Here is a 16,676-nt window from a genome sequence, read left to right on the forward strand (position 1 = left end):
GACGCGGCTCCTTATACGTGACACAGAAATAATTAAAAAAAATTGTACGTACCTTTGATGGAGAGCGGATAATAACTTTAAGTTTAGAGGTTTTTATCTGCATTTTATTTAATTATGTTTAATATCCTGAGTTCTTGTTTTTCAGGTAATTACGTTTAAAATCCTGAGTTCTTGTTTTTGAGCTTTTATGATATTTTCACTGTCGAAATGCTGAACTTCACAGGATGCAGCTCCTTTTATGGGACACAGAAATAATTAGAAAATTGCATGTGAGAGCAGATAAGAAGTTTAAGTTTTTGAGGCTTTTATCTACATTTTATTTAATTATGATTAAAATCCTGAGTTGTTGAGGTGTCGTGGTTGTTTTGTCACCATGAACACTGACTGACAGTCACTCTGAGTTTGGAAGCAACACTTTCCACTGACAGCCATGTTGGCTCTTCAGTCCTGCTCCGTGACCGTTTCCATAGCAACTGGTGTTTCTACGGCAGCTGATCTCTCAGCTCTTGGCCTTGTCACCATGGTGATGTTTTGTGGAGGATGATGGGACTTATTTGCAGCTAACACGCGTCAGCTGTACAGAGAAAAGCAGCAGCAGCAGCAGCAGCAGCAGATGCAGTGAAGCACCTGGACTGACTCTGATCTCAGATCTGATCCTGAACTGGTTTCATCACAGAACCACAGTCGTCGTGGTGACTCTTCAACCAGTAGATAGGATCTATTTTATAATCTAATGAAATACTAACCTCAACAGAGCCTCCTGTTGTTTTTCTACATCTGACCTGAGGAATCTGACAGTAAAGTGCGTCATCGCTCCAACATGGGCTGAAGCAGGACAACCTCTGCTGGCGACCATGTGGAATTACAATAAAGAAAACTGCAGCTGTAAGAGAAAAATAACATCAGGACAAACATGAGTTGTTATGATTTTTAGGTTGTAGCGGGTTCAGTTATAAAGCTATAGTGAAGATACTAAATAACGCTCTAAACTTACACTAAATTTTGGCAAGGAAAAACTGTCATGGCCATTTTCAAAGGGATCCCTTGACCTCTGACCTCAAGATATGTGAATGAAAATGGGTTCTATGGGTACCCACAAGTCTCCCCTTTACAGACAGATTATCACATTTTGATAATCACATGCCGTTTGGGGCAAAAAACATGCCAATTTTTGCATGCAGTATAAATGTGTTATTTTCGCCTATTCTGAAATAATGTGTTTGAATATTTCTGCATCCTGGGGTCCATAAACAGTCTTGAATTACATAAATTGGTATCACTGTAAAGCTGAGACTCTTGTGGATCCAATGAGCCCAGTTGTATTCAAGTGTGATGATGTTAGTCCCCATAGTAGCCATTTCATTGTAGTGAGACCATTTTTTTTTTTTTAAGTTGACCTCACTGTATAAAATGACCTGTGGTGTCCTAGAGACCTAGAGCATTCAGAGGATGGATGGCTTTACTAGCTAGATTGACAATAAGGGGGTTTCTGAGCAGTTTACACAACAGAAGTGCTCGCCATCCAATCACCGAAAAATGCAATTCTTGCAGAAATCTCCAAAATGTCAAAAGTTTTTTTCCCAAATCACAGCATGGCTTTTTCTATGGTGTTCCTCAAGGTCTTGGTGTATTAATGTGGTATTTTGGAGGGATTATTGATCACTTTTATCAATTCTCAAGTGATAAACAAATGGTTAAATTTAGCAGCAAATCTGTGTAACAAATGGTATTAACCCAAAAATTGCTGCAACAATTTATGAGACATAATAGAGCATGAGAATGGACTTCATATACTTCTATCATAATGTTCTAAACCCTTATACACTTTCACATTTATTTTAGTTAATGTTTATTACAGATTTATGACTAGAACGGCTTGAAACAGCTAAAATTAATCTTCAGGTTCCCAGCTTTCAGAAGATGTACACCACTTCTATGTGACATCTACTGCTGACCTGCTGTCTCCCCTTAAAGACCCCCTGCACCCCCCTAAAAAAGACAAAAACGTGTCTATTGTGGGTCTCAGCGGGTTAAATGTACACTGAAGGAACAATATGACATTCAGTTCACTCTCCGATCATTATGGGATGAATTTTAATCAGACAGAACTCAATGATGTGTTTAAACCAACCAACATAAAGACTGAAAGCAGAGGAAATTAAAATAACACACCATCCAACAACTCCAAACTGCATCATTGTTCAACTCTCTGGTGGTGTTACAGCCCTCAGTCTCCGTTACCACTGAAGGTCAACGCATGAAGAAATAATGAAAGAGAAATCCAGAATTTGTAACAAATTTATTCCATAAAATATACTTGTATATCGCTCTGTGGAGCAGTTCTGCTCAATCCACATTGTAAAATATTCCACACAGACAGACGGGCTGCGTCTCCACTGGGAGGAAGTGAAATCTGACGAATGAGCGAGGAGGAAACAGACGAGAGCTGTTTGGGTTTCAGTGGAAATGCAGCCGAACATAAACAAACACAAAACAGCTCTTAAAAAACAATTAATCATCTGAACAGGTGAATGTGGTGAAGAGGAGTTTACAAAATGATGTTTGTCACATTTAGATCGATTCAGAGAAACTTTGCATCTGAAGAAATGAGCTCATTGTGAAATTCTTCAAATATGACGTTTCCCCCAAACTGCCACAGAAACTATGAACATTTCTGCAGTGACCGTGTAAACCTTTAGTCAGAGTAAAAACACAACTAAAATCAGAGTTACTAAAGATTGAAATGAAACAGGCCACACAGCTCAGAGATTCATTTAACAGCTCAAATATTTGTTGTTTCCCCAACTGTGTCCAACCCAGCAGGAATATTATTTAGGGTAAATATTGGGCTTCAAGCAAGAATCACTTGTACAAACAGATTAACTCTGAGAGAAGCAGTCGGTGTGTTGTGCTAATTAATTCTGTCATATAGACTAATTCACTACGTTGATTTCACTCGTTCACCGCAAACAAAACGCCATGGTGAAAATAAAGATAACGGTAAACTAAGGTGGAGGAAACCCAAAAATAAAATGAAAACAACAAGTTGGGCTTGCTAATTACACCCAACTATCTAACTAACTAGAGAGACAAAGTGACAGATTTAGACTCAAATGAGCATGAGTGCACCTGCAGCTTGGAGGATGACCTTTGACCTGCAGCTTCTACTATAGTCAGACAACATATTCACATTTTACCGACCTTCTTTTTTTTTTTTTTTTTTAAATTGAGCACAAAATTAAGCTATTTGTCAAAAAAAATTGGCAAACAGTGTTGCTAATCAACTTAGTCAGGAAATGACTCAAATAAATATGAAATATCATAGAAAAGCCAAAATACACTGGAGGGGGGCTTTAAATGTCAACTAAAATAAAATTAAAAAAATTAAATAGAAATAAAAATGAAATTTTTGTCAATAAAATTTGACAACAAACACACTGTTATGTGGGGGGGCATCAATTATGCTTATCATCAAACCTCACAAACTACTACATTTGTGCATTTAAAACATTTGTATGAGCAAACCTGACAAGGAAAGTTGGTTTAGGATTAAAAAAAAAAAGCAATGTTAAAAATAAGAGTTCTTGCATGAGGCCCATTGAATTCTTTATTTTTTTTGGCTCTAAAATAGTCAATTATTGGTATTATCCTTGAAAATCCACCTCATTTTCACTGTAAACTGTAGGGGACACGACTTCAACAAAAGCATCTCTGAGACATGAAACAAGGAGTGTTTGAATGCAGTTTCATCTACAGCGCTCTGTAATGTGATTTGGGGGTATCAGGTGTAATAGCCTCTCATAAATTGTTAGCAATCACAAGGTTTTAACATTTCTAGTATATAAGAAGACATGTTGTGTTAGTATGGAGCACCGGGGGGGAGGGGTGAAATCTAAACGGAGCGAGTGGATTAATAAAGGTCCTGACACACCAAGTCGACGGTCGGCCGTCGGACAGTTTGGGGCCATTGGTGAACGTCTGTCTACTTTTTGCGGTGTGTCACGCATCGTCTGCTCTTGTCTGCCCATCTCTGAGGTTTTTCATCGGATTCATCATGTTGAATCGGCGGCGGAGGTCGTCGGTGAGAGAAAACACTCCGATTGGCTGTTCAGCTTAAACCAATCAGTGCACGAGAAGAGAAACGGAAGTGAGGAAAGCAAGCCAAGTTTCTTTCATGAGAACATCAACCTCTGACCTTCAGAATAAAAGGCACATTGTAAAGCCCTACTGTAAATAAACACAGCCATTTACAATTAAATGCTGCGTTGCATAAAATACCTGATTCTACTTCAAACGGTCGCGGTCATCTTCTTTTATTCCTTCTTTCGGTGATCGACCAAATGAATCGATGATAAAACCTACTAGTGGGAGTAGCAGGGGCCTACTGGCCCAGATTTATGAGGTTGATAACCACTGATAACACCCATTTAATGACCTGATGATTTTCCCACTACCTGACCCCCGGTGGCTCCGCAGCCTCGTGCCAAACAGCTCCTACAATTACCAACAGTCATAATATTGCAGCTGTCATGATCAGACGGTGGGGAAATTTAAAATGTTTTAGTCTGTGAAGCGTCAGGATGCAGAGAAGAAGCAGTAAGGCTGAATATGACATGATGACTATTACCTGTAACTGTGCATCATGTTTTACTTGTGTATATGCAGCATCTCCACAGTCCATCACTGATATCTGAACAATGTTTCCTCCAGGCAGCAGCTTGTACGCATGATGTGATCACAGGATTAGAGCATGTGCATAGATTATAATGTTAATGCTTGTTCAATCGGTCATTGCTTTATAAGTTTCCCTGTGTGAAGTCGTTAATGTGCTAAAGACTTTGTCTCGTCCCTTATTAATCACTAGTTTCACATCAGGATAAAAAAAAAAAAAAAAAAAACATTTTACATGTAAATCAATAAATCCCTTATAAGTCACCCACTCCAGGTCACCAGGCATAGTGACCAAATCCACATAAAAACACACATTTATCACTGAAAAAACCCTACTGATCATGTGCTGAAGTAGTGAGTAAAATGTTGGACTGAGTGATGATTTAATGCCTCTTTAGCTGTTGAATATTACATACTGGCAACAGGCAAAGTTTTCCACTTTCACCATGTGAAGACATCCAAGATGCTGATTTTAAAAAAAGTGCAATAAAACAATTTAGTCCCTCAAATCTAAATTGAAATGTTACTCACAAAGTAAAATACCAAGTAAATAATCCTGGCCGTATTCAGAAACAATCTGAGTTTTGCCACGAAAAGTGCTAGAGACGATCCTCAATGTAGTCTGACTCTCTCAGTTCCTTTGTGATGAACTGTAGAGTGACGATTGTCTCACTAGTGAATTGATTATTGCTGTGTGATCGTCTTTGAGGATTTCTATGATCTGGTCTCGGTTTTGTTTGTCTAGAGGACTCAGATGCACATGGGACCTGCTACATGTCCTGCCAGTGGTTTCACATTATTCCACTGATCAACAGGTGGCGCTAATGCACCAAGAATTATAGCAAGATACCAACAAAGGCAGGGATAAAGAAGACAGCAAGCTAGTAAACATACTGTGTGTTCCAACAGCCATACTACCATACCATTTAGCATGCGAGGAAAAGATTTAGTATGTCCCAATTCATAATATGTCAAATGCAGTATACCAAAAATACCAGGATGTCCTACTACATCCGGTTGCAGCATGCAGGCTGCAAGCCAGCATGCTTTTCTGGCTATTCCGACCCCGAATCCTCTGCACAGCGGATATACGAGCAAGAGGGTCAAAGTTCAAGGCACAATATTATGATGAAGTACTACGTCCCAATTGTATACATACTGTTTTGTAAAGGCAGCTGCAGCATGTACTAAAAGTAAAATGAAAAAGTATACGATTTGGAACGTAGCCATGGATGTAAACATGTGTTTTCTCCTTTCTCTGCTTCTTATAGAGTGCTGCAGGGATGACAAGTATGATTGAATACATGAATGATGTCTCCAGGCTGACGGAGTATTACGGCCACTGGTAGGAAAAAAAATAAATCTGAGACTTTGAAAACAAAGTAAAAAATATTTTGGGAAAATAAGTTGTAATAATTAATATGAGAAACAGTCAAAATATTATCAGAAAAAAAAGAAAAAAAGTCTTAATTCTATGAGATGACTATCATAGTAATAGGACTACGGCTGTCAATTGATTAAAATAGTTAATCATGATTAATCGCAAATGAATTGCTCTTGTTCAAAATGTACCTTAAAGGGAGATTTGTCAAGTATTTAACACTCCTATCAACATGGGCTTGGGAAAATATGCTGCTTTATGCAAATTTATGTATATATTAATTATTGGAAATCAATTAACAACACAAAACAATGACAAATATTGTCAATAAAAAACCCTCACATGTACTGCATTTAACATGAAAAATATGCTCAAATCATAACATGGCAAACTGCAGCCCAACAGGCAACAACAGCTGTCAGTGTGTCAGTGTGCTGACTTGACTATGACTTGCCCCAAACTGCATGTGATTATCATAAAGTGGGCATGTCTGTAAAGGGGAGACTCGTGGGTACCCATAGAATCCATTTTCATTCACATATCTTGAGGTCAGAGGTCAAGGGACTCCTTTGAAAATGGCTAGGACAGTTTTTCCTCGCAAAAATTTAGTGCAAGTTTGCAGCATTATTTAACCTCCTGCATGACAAAAACATTTCTCTCTCTCCGTTGACTATCGTTCATATATTTTCTGAAATAAGGTCCCATGATGGTCCACCAGAAGGGGAGGGACTTCAGCTCTCTATTCTCTAAATCTCAGATGTTTTTTTTCCCACAGTGGCCGCAGCACTCATGTTGTAGCGTAGTGATTGTACTCTGCAGTGTGTGTGTGTGTGTGTGTGTGTGTGTGTGTGTGTGTGTGTGTGTTGTTCTAGCCGTCCCCCTCACTCTCCTGCAGGTTGTGTTTGACCAGAAACTCTTTGATGGTTGGCTGATTGTCTACTAGCCCCGCCCTCTGCTCCTCCAGCTGCTGCAGAAGCTCCTCCCAGTGCCGCTTGTCCCTTCCTGTCTGCCACGACAGCCGAACCACCGCCCGCAACAACGGCAACAGGAGGGGGTGCGGCCTGTCGAGGCGCTGCGGCGATGCGTCTTGCTTTTCAGTCAGTGGCGGCTGGGGCTTCTCTTCAAGTGGGAGGGGCCTGTCCTCTGCGTCCGTCTCAGCGGGGGTCAGGACACGGAGGGCATCGTCACAGTGATCCCGGGCCTCCTCCAGCTGGTCCACTTCCTGGAAACAGCTCGACAGCCCCACCAAAGTGAAGAACCAATGGGAGGAGGCCGGGGGCGGGGCCTGGGCCTGGTTGTCATAGTAATTTGCCCAGCCCAGTTTGTGCTGCAGTCTCTTGGCGTTGAGCAGCGGACCCAAGGCCTCCTGGTAACGTTCCACCCTCAACGAAACAACACAAACTCAACTCTCAATACCAACACGGGAGATACGAGTCTCCACGATACTTCATAAAAGCTATCCACCTTATTCTCGAGGGCGTTACTGTAGAAATGATTATGGGCGTAACTTTCGGTGAGGTAGCGGAGTAGCAGCAAGGTTCATAGTCCCACAGGCTAACCATAGTGGCTAACCAGAAAAGTGATTCGCCTTCAATTTAGCAAATCCTGCTTTATTTTTTTAACAGATATTGGTTAAATTAACATTTTCTAAAATGTCCTTGCGGAGCTCTGGTACTTGCTGCGCTGTCCACGGCTGTACTAACAACCAGACAAAGCTAAATTTGTGGCTTCAACAACAGTGTGTTGAACATGCACCCAAAACAAAAAGGGATTGTTCTTGTGACCGACGGTCTATGACTCTGAGACAATGTAGCTGGCCACGCTGAACGTTTTGTAGCTTTGTCATACATTGTGTGAACATAGCAAATAAGCATACATTGTATGTAAGAAGTGGGCGTAGCCACCGTGACGTTACTCATTGCATATCAGCTTCAACAGAGCTGAGACTCAAACTGAGCTCACAGAAAAATGTATTTTGCGGACACCTCACGTAAACCTAAAGGTTTTTAATTTATGATGTTATAAATTGAAGAAAAATAATAAACTCACATTTAGGAATGTGTCTCAGACAATATAATCGAAATGAGCATAAACATAATTCTGGCCATTTTAACTGTTCATGTCAGATCCATCTTGAGATAACAGTTTCTGTCGGTGTGTCAGTTACCTCATGAGCAGCTGTCCACTCTGCAGGTCAGTCAGATAGAAGAACTGTCGGACACACAGCGCCCCCCGCAGGGCAGACAGGGAACACAGGTGAGACAGATACTGCTCAAACGCCCGGCTCCGCTTTGCGATCGTCTCCGCCGTGAAGTTCCTGCGCAGCTTCTTCCCTGCGTAGAATCAAAACAGGAAGTGGTCATGTTTCTGCCGCGGGAAACTTTTTCCAATGAGGACTCTCTCCATCTATGATGTCACTGATGCTGCCGGGCCGAGGATCCACGCCTCCTCGTCACCAGTGAGCCTCTCTGAGCGACAACATCCATGATGACGGGACTTACGTGGGAAACAGACGCGCTCCATCTGGTCTCCGTGGTTACGGCGCAGCGTGGTGTGGAGCCGCTGGAAGTCGGAGTATCGGCGGGTGATGATGGCGGGAGTCTTGTCGCTGCCGCCAGACTGGATCACATGGATGGTGTACAGCTGGAGAGAGACAGAGACGGATGAGTTAAATATTATTTTGTTGATTTAACTTTCTGTTTATTCAGGAAGTGTCTGGGATTTAAAACTGTATTGATGATCTTTTAACCCTCGTGCCTCATGAGCATACTTGTCAATCTTGAGACCTCAAAAATAGGGAGGATTTCAAAACTAAAGTGGGGGGTCAGCGGGCCATCCTCAGAACAATTTAAGTTTCAGAGACTTTATTTCCTGCATTCTGGTGACTTTTAAAGAATGAAAATAACAAAATAATAAGTACACTGCAACAGTATTTTTGTTAAGTCCTGCGGCCGGCTGTGTTTTGTTTTGGTGACGGATATGACGTCACGTAAAAAAAAAAGAAAAAAATCGTGATACACAGGCTGTCTGAACTCACCACATATTTAGAGGAGCCGTCCTGCACCACGCTGGCGTCGGTCACCTCAAACAGCAAGTTGTCTGTCAGCTGCCTCCCGGCCGAGGTAGGGCTTCCTCCACCGAGTCCCCGCAGGGTCTTCCAGCTCTCCTGGAGCTGCCGCGTCAGCAGGAAGGATGCGGAGGGGCCCACCGGAGACACGCCCACAGGACTGGTGTCTGTACCAGACAGGTGAGACAAGGGTCAGGTGACTAGGTAGCATTTAGTCCTGTTAATCTACGCCCTGATGTGACTTTAATGTACTTAGGAATGGGTACCGAAACCCGGTACTAAACAAGATACGGGGAAAATTTTCAAGATTGTAGTATCGATAAGCTCTGACGTTAACGGTTCTGCTATCGGTATTGGAGAAACTAAGAAAATTGATTTACCTTAATACGATAACATTTCCTGTCCATGACAGAGTTAGCATGCAGCTTTTGCCGTGATGTCTAGCTCTGCTTTTCCTGCAATGTGTGAAACCCAAAGCGTTTCCATATTTTACTGGATGTGTATTGTTTACCACTTTGGATTTAAGGTTTGGAGGGTGCAGGTCGTATCCATGTAGACCCAGCTACTGTTTGTTTTGGTTGACGGATACGGAACGGATATGACGTCACGTTACTTACACTACAACAATAAAAGCGGTAACTTCCTTCTACCTCCACATAGACTCAAATGAAGCAAATATATCGATTCTGGCATTAAAAAAATCTTTTTCAACAATCATAAAAATAATAGCGAAACATACTGTAGGTGAATGGAATTCTTTTCACACCCCTAGCAAATGTTCATGCAAGTGTTAAATGAGCAGAATAGCAGCTCACCTGTGCTGCTGAGCCCCTCCTCCATCGACTCTCCCAGGAAGTCAGAGTCACTGTCCAGCCCCGACCCCTCGCCCTCGCCTCCATCCTCTGCTCCTCCCCCTCCCCCTCCTCCTCCGCTATCGAAGCACAGCATCCCTCCGAGCCGATCAGTCACACACTCGTCCTCCTCCTCCAGCTCCGCCTCCCAGCGGTCCTCTACAAACTCCTCCTCTTCCTGTCCACCTGCTGCTTCCTGCTCGGGTCCCGCCCCCTGACCATCTTTAAACAACGAACGCTTCAGACGGTCGAGCAGCCGGGACGCCATGACGGCGCCTGGCTACCGCTGAAGAGACAACAGGGGAACAGTTATAAATCAAAATGTTCATTAATCATCTAACAGTTCAGACTTCAACCCCTTTTTAGGAATTTTCTTATTTTTTTTTTTTGTCCTTATGCTTGTCCCAGATATGAAATATGTGTGTTCCATGCTAGCTATTTCTATGAAATAAAGAATCCAACACTGTATATTGATACAGGCTACTTAAGGTAAAGTTACAAAAGCTGTTGGACTTTCGGGGAAGACTTTGTCAAGATAGTATCTGCAGAGTAGAGAACAATTAATAGGGCCTTATTAATCAATGTGGAGAGACAGATTAATTCCATGGGACACGATTTGTGCGTGCGTATCACTGTGTGCAACTACAGATTAAAAAAGAAGGAGGTAGCAGGTAAATTAACATGTGTCTGGATGTCTTGTAATGATCAGAGAAGGTCAAGCTTGCAGTATGTACACAGATTCACCTCCACAAACCAGGTCACTTTAAAAAACGACTCTGTCACATTTCAGCTCTACAGACACGCTGATCTACATCCGAAACAACCCCGGCAGAGATGGCAGCAGGCTGAGTTGGCTCCGGTTACAGAGCCGACGGCCTCTCTGAATGGAAATCATGTCACACATTAATAATGCAACGGCTCGCTAAGTCGGCCCGCAGCCTGGAAAACAAAACACGCACGGCGAGGCTTCGGCCTGCAGAGCTTCCACGGGAATCTCCGGTCGCACACTCAGCGTTTTCAACACAGCAGGTGTCTCGGTTTGGGAAGACAAACACCTGGAGGTCAACTGTGGGGACACAACAGTTCAATCTACGAAGAACTGTGTGAGTGAATATCTGGACCACTGACGGGTAAAGTGTAGTTATGACCTGTTGACATAACACAGATGTCAACCAGGGTTGGAAATGGGCACCAGCCAATAAGAGGCTGAGTGACGCCGAGGTCGAAAAGTGGCTGAAGGTGTTCCGCTGTGGTTCAGCGGCATAAGTCGGTCGCTGGAGTGGGACAGTATGTTCCTCGTGTTCCTCTGCCACATACCGTTACCTAACGGCAGGTGCCGCTTGAAAGTGGTAGGCTACTGTCAGACTGTCATACCAGCACACGCTCCTGATATTTTTTATGAACAACATAACACCGTAAATATAAATATATAAAGTAATTTGATACGAGGCGTCTGTAAAGGTACTGCTGGCTTTACAAACAACTAATATCAGTTAACCTCTTTTACCGGACGGACCCGGTACCGGGTTCAGCTGAGCTGCGTGTTAAAACACTGCCTTTAAAAACTTCATAAAATGCTGTGGTGGTCTTTTTCCAAATTGTTTCTCAAAGACGAGGTCTCAACGCTACTAAAACAACACTCCAAGTGTATTTTGTCCAAACAATGTTTGTTTGACAATGATTTCAATATTTTAGTTACAAAATCAACACATGAGACATATTATTTTAACTTTAAAATATTTTTGACCGTTTTTATATTGAATGTGCATACTTGACTTTGGATTGTCTTTTGTTATCTTATTTGCATTGTTTTTGATCTTATTTGTTATTATCTCAGTTTTACTTGATCATATTTCATTATTATAATAAAACTACTCCATTTGGAGTCAAAATTATATAATTTAGTTGTTTTTTTTATTGATTTTATACTGTGCACAATGGTACAATGTGATGATGCACAGGGTAAATGACATGGTCAAAGGCATTGTGTGCACATAGCCTCCTGTAGTGGATATCAGTAGTATTTTACAGCCAGATTCCCTTTCAAGAGGTAGAAAACCCATTTGGCACACTTAAAGTCATAAGATTATGAGAAAAAAGTCGTAACTTTACAAGAAAAAAAGTCGGAATAGTACGAGAATAAAGTCATAACTTTACGAGAAAAAAAGAAAAAAACACGTAAAATTACTACTTTATAAAATTATGACTTTATTCTCATAGTATTACGATTTTTCCCGTAAAATGCTGACTTTATTCTCATAATATTATGACTTTATTTCTCATAAGCTAGTGACTTTATTTCTCATAAGCTAGTGACTTTATTCTCGTAATATTATGACTTTATTCTCATAATATTACGATTTTTCCCGTAAAATGCTGACTTTATTCTCATAATATTACAACTCTTTTTTCTCGTAAACTTATGACTTTATTCTCATAATATTATGACTTTGTTTCTCATGAACTTGTGACTTTATTCTCGTAATATTATGACTTTATTCTCATAATATTACGACTTTGTTTCTCATGAACTTGTGACTTTATTCTCGTAATATTATGACTTTATTCTCATATTACAACTTTTTTCTCATGAACTGGTGATTTTATCCTCATAATATTACAACTTTTTTCTCATGAACTTGTGACTTTATTCTCATAATATTACAACTTTTTTTCTCATAAACTTGTGACTTTATTCTCATAATATTACAACTTTTTTTCTCATGAACTTGTGACTTTATTCTCATAATATTACAACTGTTTTTCTCATAAACTTGTGACTTTATTCTCATAATATTACAACTTTTTATTCTCATAAACTTGTGACTTTATTCTCATAATATTACAACTGTTTTTCTCATGAACTTGTGACTTTATTCTCGTAATATTATGACTTCATTCTCATAAATGTATGACTTTATTCTCATAATATTACAACTGTTTTTCTCATAAACTTGTGACTTTATTCTCATAATATTATGACTTTATTCTCGAAATTTCAGATTTTTTTCCCTCAATATGGCCATAATACTCCACAGTCCCGTCGTACCATAGACCTACAACAATGATGAATAAAAATGAAAATGTAAACAAAAAGCAGTTATTCATTTCCATGTTTATAAATGCACAGAGAGCCACTGGAGAGGAGCTGAAGAGCCTCATGTTGCTGACCCCTGGTCTATCTGAACCACACCTTCCAGCACCCTTAAGAGGTTAGATATTAGCTGGTGGACACCCACATCATCAGATCAATAACTACATTAGCACACATGTTGAAGGAAGCTGCTGTGGAGATAACGGCTAACACTGTTAGCAGCTCAACACACAGCAGTGTGAAAGTTAGCAGACGAGCTAACAACAACTTTATAACGTGAGTAGGAGATATATTAGCTCAAGTTAGCACTATTAAGCCCGCTGAGGTCAGGATAACTCACCCTGGTTCTGAAGAGGACTGTCCTCCCGCTCCGGTTAGTCCATGTCAGCGGGTAGATGTAACGGTTGAAGCTGAGGAAGCTCCGGGGCTGCTGGTTCTCTAGGGTCCTCACACAGCTGACTGTATCCTGATTCCTGAAGCCTTCCTCCGGCTGCAGCCAGCAGGAGGAGGCGGGACCGCTGGATGTCGGACAATGACCATACAAGGTCATGCAGTGCTCCATAGAGGACGGTAGGGGGCGCAAATACTCCAGTAAATGTACTTAGTTACTTTTCCAACCACTGCAATACCAGAGCTAAAAACTATCAGAAAGTTTATTTGTTTTTATTTTAAAACTCTTTTAAACCAAACAGTTTTGTTAGAGGGCTGACATGAAGTTCCTGAGTAAACTCACATGTATCTATATATGCCTAAATAGCATGAAAGTATTGGTGGAAAAAGGTATTTTTAAATAAAAGTAGCAATACTTTAATATAAAAAAAATAATACTCCGATGCAAGTAAAAAGTATTACATTCAAAATTTTACTTAACCAAAGTACAAAAGCATCAAAATATACTTAAAGTACCAAAACTAAAAGTGCATATTATGTTGAATAATCAGAATAATCTATATATGCTTCAATAACTTTATAAAATATATATATATATATATATATGTATATATATATATATATATACAAGTTATTGAAGCATTAATTTGTTCATCACTCTAATGTTGCAGCTGGTATGGGTGTTGCTAATTTAAATGACCTTATATATACTGCTTGATTTATAATAATAATAAAAAAATGTACATGTTGATACTATTTTGTATTAATCATCTGAATCTCTGAAGTAACTAGTACATGTGTACATATTATTATCTAAATGTACTTAATGTATCATGTATTCTTTATATTGTAAACATTTGCACGTTCCCATCATCTTTGTTTTAAACACTGTACAACTCTTTTCATTTTAAAAACAGATATATTTAACACATTTTTAATATTGTTTTGTTTCAAATTGCTATTATATTTATGATTATTGACTTTTGCTGTTCTTGTTTTTGTCTTTTTTTTTTACTATGTTTATTGTGACCGTTATGTACCAAACTATCAAGGCAGATTTCCCTGCATGTGAAAACCTTCTTGATAATAAACCTGACTCTGATTCTGAAAAGTAGCAGCACTCATTATGCAGAAGAAATGACCCCTGGGAGTGTTATATTATTATGCATCATATTATTTGATTATTGTTATTGATGCATTAATGTGTAAGCATCACTGTTATTGTTGTAGCAGATTGTATAAACTGTTAGTTTAAACTACAAAAGTGCATCACTTTTTATAAGATTAAGATCCTACGTTTTTTTGTAACCTGTAAAGTAACAAGTAACTAAAACTGCATGTATTGCAGTAAAAAAGTAGCAAAAGTTAATTTTTTTTAAATTGTATTTATTTATCTAAACAAAATGTATAATATTCAAGCAAATTACAAGTACATCAAATTTTTACTTAGGTACAGTCCAGTAAAGAACTGTTTACACATTCACCTGCTAGAAAAACCAAACAGTTACACAATGTTTTATTAAAATTCAATATACAGTATTTACATTCATTAAGAAAGTGTAAAAACTCTGAAGTCCTCTGATCCTGGACTGCTTTCAGTCTGTTGGCCTGCGCCCGGGTCAGTGGTTCAACTCTCCATACTCTATATATCATGTTATTTAATATTGTATTATATTACTATTATTATATTCATGCAACTCGTTGCTGAATGACACTTTGGATAAAAACCTGATAAAACGTCTGAAAGCCATAAACCAGAAGCAAAAGGACCAGAATGACTGCTCAGGTGTTCTTGTTAAACAGTTAATAAATATGAATTAATGTAAACAATCACTATCATCGTCATCACTTTCACTATTACTGTTAAAATAAAAAATAATGAAAGTATTTGGCATCTTCTGAATGGCACCAGAAGGAGGTTTTCCTGTGACGGTTTGAGTATGCATTTTTGATTTAAAGTCTCCGTGTTGTGTGATGTAGACATTTCTGTTACTATCCACTCCTTCACTTTGACTCATCCATAGTTTCAGTGTCATACAGGTTTTTTTAAATTTGTGATGTGAGGACAAATAATATTTCTGGGATGATTGTGTCGATAAAACTTTAGGTAAAGCACAGATGGTTAGGGAAGCAGAGAAGCGCCGTGTTTTAAAAGGTCCTTATAGTAAGTTAAAGGGATAGTTCGGTTGTGTGACGTACGCATCCATACTCAGTGTATAAAAGCCCTGCCTAAAAAAAAAATCAATATCAGTTAAAGGGTACACTATATCTAGAATATTTTCACTGCTTTACCTCACCATCAGACAGCCCTTTCCGACGGGGAACTGAAGCCACCAGACTCCATTGACCAAAACAGTATTTTACCTCGCAGAACGCGAGAGTTGCTGTTCTACCGCTGCATCGATCGGTTGGTTTGTTTTTGTTTTTGTGTGATTTTGGTGAATCTGAACTAAGCCTTTAAAATCACTACGATCACAACATAATGGTTCGATATCTGGAGAGAACAAGGTAAATAAATTTGGATTGCAAAATACACATGAGCACCCCAAAAAGATGAATTTATCCTGATATAATAAAGAAATCATGGCCCTGTTCAGACCTGGTATTAACATACTGTACGTCCTCAGTGATCGGATCACAAGTGGACAGCTCTAAGTACAGGTGTGAACGCACTCAAGACGCATTGAGATCAGATCTTTCAGATCACATTCAGAGGTGGTCTGGGTCACATATGACCACATTCTTTTAGCAGTGTGTAGTGAATGTGTCCTGGGCCACATTAAGGATCGCCCACTCAACTGACGTCCTGCTGGGATCCGCGGGTCTCACTGTACTCCTCATGTGAATACAGACAGACGCGAGACTTGTCTGTCTCGCAGCATGGAAACGACCTCTGTGCTCTACTGTATTCTGTCGGTGCAACTGTACTTTATTAAAATATATCTTATCTATAGGCTACATATCTACAGACTATCAGACAGGAAGTGCATTATCATCATACTGTCAGAGATGTGTCTGTGTTTTTTGTTCAGCTGTTTTGCACGGAGCTTACACCCGCTCACTCTCTCTCATCCCCAGATCTCTGAAGTTCTGTACGCCTCTGTTGTCTGTCAAGAGGTCCCCGGGGACCGCCGGTACAATAACCTTTATCTTGATGTTAATAAAATGTACCAGAATTCACAAATATGTTGGATATTACTACTGACATTCATGTAATATTAC

At 39.7% G+C, this 16,676-nt stretch overlaps 1 protein-coding gene across 1 annotated transcript; it reads right to left on the reverse strand.

Moving 5' to 3' along the window:
* Window positions 1-6,716: 6,716 nt before the first annotated feature.
* Window positions 6,717-13,533, reverse strand: snx21 (sorting nexin family member 21). The gene is made up of 6 exons (XM_037772787.1): window positions 13,387-13,533; window positions 9,935-10,274; window positions 9,090-9,286; window positions 8,554-8,695; window positions 8,220-8,385; window positions 6,717-7,434 (listed from the first exon to the last, which is right to left on the reverse strand). Exons 2-6 carry the CDS (start codon window positions 10,236-10,238, stop codon window positions 6,921-6,923), a joined length of 1,323 nt encoding a protein of 440 aa, XP_037628715.1. The 5' UTR covers window positions 10,239-10,274; window positions 13,387-13,533; the 3' UTR covers window positions 6,717-6,920.
* Window positions 13,534-16,676: the final 3,143 nt, after the last annotated feature.

The sequence above is a fragment of the Sebastes umbrosus genome, chromosome 6, assembly GCF_015220745.1.
Source record: "Sebastes umbrosus isolate fSebUmb1 chromosome 6, fSebUmb1.pri, whole genome shotgun sequence".
Lineage (NCBI taxonomy): Eukaryota > Metazoa > Chordata > Actinopteri > Perciformes > Sebastidae > Sebastes > Sebastes umbrosus.

What these genes read in the sequence shown, in the direction of transcription:
- snx21 (XM_037772787.1), bottom strand. Translation starts at nt 10,238, where the DNA reads ATGGCGTCCCGGCTGCTCGACCGTCTGAAGCGTTCGTTGTTTAAAGAT. An exon ending in ACGGCTCCTCTAAATATGTG is followed by an intron (nt 8,696 to 9,089) that starts GTGAGTTCAGAC and finishes GTCTCTCTCCAG; the next exon opens with CTGTACACCATCCATGTGAT. An exon ending in GGAGCGCGTCTGTTTCCCAC is followed by an intron (nt 8,386 to 8,553) that starts GTAAGTCCCGTC and finishes GATTCTACGCAG; the next exon opens with GGAAGAAGCTGCGCAGGAAC.